The sequence below is a fragment of the Solea solea genome, chromosome 15, assembly GCF_958295425.1.
Source record: "Solea solea chromosome 15, fSolSol10.1, whole genome shotgun sequence".
In the NCBI taxonomy this organism is placed as follows: domain Eukaryota; kingdom Metazoa; phylum Chordata; class Actinopteri; order Pleuronectiformes; family Soleidae; genus Solea; species Solea solea.
In genome coordinates, this window is record NC_081148.1 from 26,376,783 (window position 1) to 26,385,213 (window position 8,431).

The following is an 8,431-nucleotide window of genomic DNA, read 5'->3' on the forward strand; positions in this document are numbered from 1 at the left end:
CACGTCTGGAATGGAAAAAAGCCGAGCTTGGATGGACCCTGATTACTGAAAAGGGTTTTCAACAATTTATCCAGAGAGGACAAAAATAGACGTCGTATGTAGGGATGCACGATATATCGGCATTAATATCGGTATCGGCCGATGTTTGTCATTTTTTAACATATCGGCATCGGTCTGATGAGTAAAACAGAGCAATTTTTAACAACCGATGTTTATACCCGTCTAGTTGCTGTTTGTGTACGTGTGGCGGTAGAGGGAGAGGGAGGGGGAGGCCATGTGGCATTTGTTTGGGCACGTGACAGTGTCAGTGACGCAAACACCGCATAGGATTGTGGTGTGTTGAACTGAAGAGGAGAAAAAATGTCAGCGGTGTGGGCGTTTTTCACGGTGTCCAAAGAAGAAACTCGAAAAGCAGTGTGCAATACTTGCAAAGCCGAGGTAATGCGAGGAGGATGCCGCATCAAGTCATTCAACACCACAAATCTGATATGTCATTTGAAAAACCGCCACCCTGATATACACAAACAATGGCAGGAAGCTAACACTGCTAAAGTTAGCCAACAGGCCAAATACAGCAATTACTTATTGTATTTAGTCAGCGAACGTATTTCACCGACGTACAAACACACACATTTTTAAGAAAAGGTCAAATAGAGGTCATAACTGACCATTCTGACACGTCCTAATTAAACATATTTGTTCAGTACGTCCTCCATGACCGGAGCACAGAATACAGCGCTTAAATGCTTAAATATTGAGATTTTAGGCATTTCCCTGGTAATTGTCTAAGATTAACCAACATTTTTAGGATTGTTAAGTCTTTTTTGCCAACTGATTTACAGTTGGTCAGTGTTCGGCTTGATCCTTGTGTCGGACGTCTCTTCCTGTGATGACACTCTCGCTGCCATGTTGATATTGTCAGAGAACTAGTGGAGGGAGGGGGAGAGGAATGAGCGGAGGGAACAGGAGCTGAGTGAGTGAGCGCAGTAAAAAGGACAAATCAGAAACCCCCTGGAAGAAGTGGGTGTGTGTTTGCCTGTGTCTCATTTGCAAATAAAGGGACCATGCACAAAACCGAGCATTCTGAAAGGGGCGGGTTTAGCAGGGTTATTGAACTGCTATGGTGCTTCATCCTTATGGTATTTTGACCAAAGCATGTCACAGACATGTTCATTAGGACACCAGGGAACTAGTTTAACTTGTGGGAAATAGGGTATAATATGTCCCCTTTAAATATGAAAGCTTCACTAAACACAGGCCAAAAACAACGGTGGTTGAAAAAAGTCTTTCGACCGCATTATGAAGTTCACTCGTTGGTTAAAATGGTTTATCTGTTTCCCAGTATTATGTCCTTCATTTTCAAGAATCTTTTTTTTTGTCGCTGGTTTTTTGAAATCATTGGACACGAGTTGTACTGTACACAAAGAGTGGTATATCGAGCCATCCCTAAATAAAACAGCTGATGTGTTACTGTGTCAACCCCGAGTCTGTATGTATGTGGACGCACAAATCAAACACTTTCCTTGACCCGTGATCACATGGACAATATGAGAGTGGTGATAAAGCTTTGGCTAAAACAAGATGAGGGTGTCGGCTGAAGAATGTCTTCAGATAAGGTCAGAAAAGCCACATTCAGAGGAGGTCTCACACTCTATATTTAGGCGTAAATCCATCCTTCAAGTAACCATCCGAGTAGTTCTACACTTCCCAGTGCACATATGTTGACATCATCACAAAGAGCTGAAGGAGTGCTTTGATTGACTCAGCTACTCTCAATTCTCACACACACACACGTTCTTACTGCTGGAGATTGTCTGCAGGTGTGAACGCAGCTGTCACTCCACAGATCAGCTGTCCCTCCACAGATCAGCTGTCAGTCCACAGATCAGCTGTCACTCCACAGATCAGCTTCCTTGCATAATTTTGTCTGAGTGAAAGCAACTTTTGTTTCTTCTGGGTTTGTAAGAAAACTCCTGTTTCCACTGTAGTGATGCCAAAAGTTAGACCAAGCCATTGAAGGTATGGCAAGGTCAGAGGGCAGGATGTTCCACCGACAGCTACTGAACCTTTTCAGCTTATACCAGGACATTGCAAGTTTAGCTTAAATAATAGTTAATGCAAACACTTTACCTTTAACTTTTCCTGGCACACGACAGTAGAATATTTAGTGTTCATTTCAAAATCAAAATGTGACCCAAGGAATCGGAATGGAATGAAATGGAATGTTGAGTTTGTGAAACGTCTCCCACCGAAATTCATTTTGATGTAAATGAAAATTAATTTGAAATAAATTAAATAAATACTCTGAAACCACCAACGACCATCCCTGTGAAGCCTCTGCTTGTTATATTACTATATTATCATATTACTATATTATTATATTACTATATTATTATATTACTATATTATTATATTGTTATATTACTATATTATTATATTGCTATATTATTATATTACTAAATTATTGTATTATTATATTATTATATTATTATATTACTAATTTATTATATTACTATATTATTATGGGCCACACGGTGGTGTAGTGGTTAGCACTCTCGCCTTGCAGCGAGAAGACCAGGGTTCGAGCCTCGGTTGGAACAAGGGCCTTTCTGCATGGAGTTTGCATGTTCTCCCCGTGTGTGCGTGGGTTCTCTTCGGGTTCTCCGGCTTCCTCCCACAGTCCAAAAACATGCAATGTGGGGATAGGTAAATTGAACACTCTAAATTGACCATAGGAGTGAGTGTGAGAGTGAATGGTTGTTTGTCTCTATCTGTGTGTGGCCCTGCGATGGACTGGCGAACTGTCCAGGGTGTACCCCGCCTATCGCCCGATGTAGCTGAGATTGGCACAGCACCCCCCGTGACCCTCTGGCAGAGGATAAAGCGGTAGATGATGACTGACTGACTATATTATTATATTGTTATATTACTATATTATTGTATTATTATATTATTATATTGTATATTACTATATTATTATATTATTATATTGTTATATTACTATATTACTAAATTATTGTATTATTATATTGTTATATTATTATATTATTATATTACTATATTATTATATTGCTATATTATTATATAACTAAATAATTGTATTATTATATTGTTATATAATTATATTACTAAATTATTATATTACTATATTGTTATATTACTATATTATTATATTGTTATATTATTGTATTGCTATATTATCATATTACTAAATTATTGTATTATTATATTATTATATTGTTATATTATTATATTACTAAATTATTATATTACTATTTTATTATATTGTTATATTACTATATTATTATATTGCTATATTATCATATTACTAAATTATTATATTGTTATATTACTATATTATTATGTTATTATTATATAATTATATTACTATATTATTATATTGCTATATTATTATGTTATTATTATATAATTATATTACTATATTATTATATTGCTATATTATATTACTACATGATTGTATTATTATATTATTATATTGTTATATTATTATATTACTATATTATTATATTATTATACACTCCTTGTACTCACAGCTTACATTAAAGCAAAACAAACCTGGACTGTTCAAATGAAGAAATGGTCTCAGAGAAAGATTTTTCGACAATATCTGCAGACAACAATCACGTCACAATTTAGACTTCCTAACAATGTTTGTTTTTCAAATGAGCACCATTTCCTCCGCCCCTCCCTCTGTTCTATGTAACACCCGCAAGCTGCCCCTCCCCCATCCTGTAAACTCCCACTGCTCCACACATCACCTCCTCCACATGGCTCTTGTCAGAGACATGACACTGAAAATGGACTCCTCCCACTTCTTATACACAGTAGTCTCATTTTTACACATAAATACAAAGTGTCATGAGCACAAATGACGTCATTCTATGTACAACAATGATGACGTTGACCATAACCACACCCTGTGTTCCAACTAACACTTAATATTGGGGGTGGAGTGGCTCAGTGGTTAAGACCGGTACCCTGTGTGCAAAAGACATCATGGTCGCAAGTTCGACTCCCCCCCTGGCTGATTGTACTCAATTCCATTGTAAGTCGCTTTGGATAAAAGCGTCTGCTAAATGACATGTAATGTAATGTAATGTATATTGTCCATGTTCATAACTTGTGGCTGGTGATGTGGACAACAATAAATCATGTGTTCATCAGTGGTGACATATCATTTAAAAACAAGAATGTGTCTTCAGGACTACACTGTGGTCAATGTTACACTTCACCACACCATACACAACACATGTTCTAGGATATTATATATATTATATATTATAATAACATCACCATACATCAGTGCGTCTCTTTAAAGAAGGAAATTAAAGTAGGAAATGGAGATTATATCCTGATGTTTTTCCCTATCTGACATCTTTTAATTCTCTTGTCAGATACTGTGTCCAGATAGATTTCTATTAAATTAAACCATCACACACTAGGGCTGCCACAAACGATTATTTTGATAGTCGACTAATCACCGACTATTATTTCCGATTAGTCGACTAATCGGATCATACGTAATTGAATGTATAACATAGCGTTTATCGCACCAGCATGCAGCTGCTCTTATACAACAATCATTAGCTTTCAGCTTGAAGTGCTTCAGATATATGCTAACTAAAAATGAAGACAATTAAGATGATAGTTCATTAAACCTTTAATAAAATATGCTTGTAGCAACAAACAATTGTAGCATAAAGTGCAAACAGCTGAGTAAACGGATATGGCACTGGCCTAACTTAAGGTTTTTCTTTCATTTTTCTTTGGCATCAAACATAACTACAATGAGGTCGGCACCTGAGGAATTATTAAAGTTTTGTTCTCACTGACTCAAATATAACAAACGGCTGTTGCTACACTGTTACTACACTGTTACTACACTGTTATAACGTTAGAGAAAACACATGAAATGTGTGCTAAGGCTAATGAATCAAATCGTAATCGCTAATGTTAACGTTTACAGCTATCAATATGAGTAAGTAGTGAGCAGCTAACTAGCCAGTTAGCGTCAGAGACGACGGTCCCTCTTCATCGTCGTTGTCAGCCACAACGTGCTTCCTTTTCAGGTGCTCGTGCATCGCACTTGTGCTGCCGTGAAAGGCAAGTTCTGTCTTGCAGATATCGCATTGCACACCGTTTTCTTTTGTTTTCTTAAAATGCTCCCACACTTTTGAGCTCCGTTGCCGTCCGGTAGCCATGATACCAGAGAGTAGGGGTGGGCGATACACCGGTGTGAAATTGCGCCAAGACATGGATTATGCAATAACGTAAATACCGTAATAAATCAATTGTGCACCTTGAACGGCTGCATTTACATCAAGAATAGCCTAATTCTAAATAATAAGGCATTATATTTTCTTCAAACGTTCAGTTGTGGTATGAATACATATATATATATATATATATATTAATATACATACACCTATTAAATGCTGTAAAGTCTCATTTCACCAAAGTGAAACTTGGCTGCATACAGTGCAGATTATGAACTGGATCCTCGTCATAAACATCATCACTTGGATGTGAGGATAAAGCAGCGTGTAGAGAAATGATCCAACAGAAATCATGTCCAGTTAATCTCACCAAGGAGATCTGGAGTTTGTCACTTTGTAAACCACTTCCCTTTCACCAAAGTCCACAGTGAACGTCAGCTATATTACATCACTCCACACGTGTGATGACGTACTGCTGCCTCCACGTCCAAGTTCAAATGTCAAATGTTTAAATGTGATGGGCGTGTCCCAAACCAGCAGCTCCTGTGCCCTTAAATCCGCCCTTTTCTCAAAGGAATTTGGTTCAGAAACATGAGAAAACTTCAATGTCCAGTTTGAAAAGGCCGTCCAAACAGTGAGATAAAGCTTCTAACATAATCACAGAATAGTACGCTTGCATAGATTTCATTGACTAGCATTCTTTAAAGTGGATACAATCACTTTTTCAGTGTGTGTCCATTGACAGCAGAGCCAGGGTGGTCGTCTCCTGCTGGTTCCAGGGTCAGAGAGTAAGGTTAACTTTTCATGGTTTCATCTGTTTGCAGGATGTCAGAAGGTATTCCAGGCGTCACAAGTCTTCCCACTGAGTCTGGTGTTTAGCTTCCGTCCCTGCAGGACATCACCAGGTCTTTATGGTAGTGAACTGTGTTGCCAGGCCCAGACAGAAGACTGTGACCTGGACCAACGTCCAAACTCATGCTGAGGAGAAATTAGGCTGATGCAAAATCATGAAGTTTGAAGCTGTAGACAATGAATGAATGAATGAATGAGTGAGTGCACTGCAGCAGGGCAGACCCCCCCCCCCACACACACACACCCCTGTCTTATTATCAGACCTATAGATGATCATTAAAGTCAGTTTGTGAGTCAGAGAAAGAAGAAAGAAACAAATAAACCATCGACCGCACCACACTAAAGACTAACAGAGTGAGACAGACATGAGTGAGTGAGGACACAGCGTGAGGACAGAGAGGACACAGCGTGAGGACAGTGAGGACAGGCCCTGCTGACACTAACCCAGTTTTGCTGCATTGAGTCGCAGCAGTGATGGGACAGACCATGTGACCAGACTGAGCTCACATCCAGAGGAACAAAGTCTATGTTCTCTAACATGAACAAGCACACGATACACTGTTACTATAACATATATGAGGAGGTCCAGGCCCGGGGGGGCAGGTCCAGGACCGGGGGGGGGGGGGTGTCCCGGGCACTGCGGCTGTCCTTGAAGAGCCAGGCCGGGCAGACAGAGTCTCCTCCCGGCCTCCTCACGCTCACAACCTCGCTGCACTGCAGTGGAGCACGTGTGAACAGAAACAGCGCAAGACCGCGCCAAAGTGCGTATGTGCGTCATGTCGCAGAACTGCGGAGAATAGCGCAGCGCAGAGGCGTGTTTGCGTCTCTTTCTTACCTGATATCACGTCCTCTGGCGCCGCTTTTCTCTCGTTCATCACGTCCCGCAGTTTCACCTCCTCCCGAGCCTTCTCCCCGATGCAGCCACACCAAGCAATGTTTCCCGCGGTACCGTCACAGCCCAAAACCCGGAGGAAACACAAGAACCGCACCGCGACCGGACTTCCCGCGCTGCTCAGTCACTGAGCCCGTTAACTTCACCGAGCCTCGCTTCCTGTTTCACCGGAGAGAGAGAGAGCACGGGCGGACATGAGGGGGGTCTGGAGTGTTTCGGGGGGGGGGGGGGGGGTGCTGTTGGACCCCAGTCTGTCAGTCTGCCCCTCCCATCCTCCTCCTCCCCTCCCCCCTCTGCTGTGCGCGGGACATCCGGGAGAGATGCTGCTCTCCTCACAATGACATTACATGTTAGTGTCAACTTTAAAGGGATAGTTGCATTTTATTTGTGCCATTGTCACATGTTCATTATTAGCTGACCATGTGACCTCAGAACTGACCATGTGACCTCAGCACAGCACGGGTTAGGGTTCTTTTGCTTTTCCATTAGATAGTACCTGGTACTTTTTTTGTTCCTCCTCTGGCAAGGTTCCAAACAAGCTGAAGCAATGCTATGCATGACATCATCAGACTGCAGGCCTCTGATTGGTCTACATGTTCTTACTTTGTGACGTTAACCACAATTGTTTTGCCAATATTTATTTGAGAGTTTGGGGCATTAAAAAATAAAACTTTACATTATAGATAGATATATTTTGAAATGAATCATTCTTTCATGTCGTGGGAGGTCTTCAGGCGTGAGATTCTGTGCCCGAGAGTTTTCTTATCTTTTGCACTGTGAGGGTGTGTCTGTGGGCGTGTCTCACTTTTAGCAAAAGTTTACAAGACAGACATGTTTGCCTGAAAACATTCATGCCTTCATCACAGCTTCTTTTTTTTAGGGTTATTAACCTTAAGTCTACCCCTCACATGTTATCAGTAGTACCTGCCTATGAGAACATTAACTTACACAGGGGCATGCTCAATTAAATCTTGTGATAGACTTTAATATTTGCATTTTTCATATGATACACAGCAACATGTTAAAGCACTCAGAGAGGATTTAAATCTCACGCATGCAAATGACTTTTTTATGACATGTTTTAGTGCTGCAGATGTTACTGTTAAAAAAAGGTAGTGTGGATAGAATTGACATTTTTACTTTCAGTAAAAGTTAATCATTTTGCATGAGTTTTATTTATCACCCACCAAAATCCTTTTTTACAGTGTGGAAAAGGAGCTTAAACTAAAGAAAAGCACCAGGTACCAGGTTCTATCACTAACAGAAAAGAGTCTCAAGTCTAGCAGAGTAGAGACAGAACTGTAGAATGGAAAAGTGGCTGCTCAGTTTCCTAAAGTGTTAACATACTTCTCTAACTTAAAAATAATCCTGAAAACATTTCCATATCTGGATCACAATCAAAAACCACCACGTCTTCTTTCTCCTTCCTGCTTAAACCAAAGTTAAACCC

The 8,431-nt window shown here is 40.1% G+C and overlaps 1 protein-coding gene across 2 annotated transcripts in view; it reads right to left on the bottom strand.

Moving 5' to 3' along the window:
* hspa12a (heat shock protein 12A) overlaps positions 1–7,191 on the bottom strand; it is a 31,494-nt gene extending 24,303 nt beyond the window's left edge. For both annotated transcript variants that reach the window (XM_058651606.1, XM_058651605.1), the window contains exon 1: positions 6,925–7,191. In XM_058651606.1, the coding sequence (XP_058507589.1) occupies positions 6,925–6,964 (40 nt within the window). In that variant the 5' untranslated portion in view covers positions 6,965–7,191. The remainder of the gene's footprint in view (positions 1–6,924) is intronic.
* Positions 7,192–8,431: the final 1,240 nt, after the last annotated feature.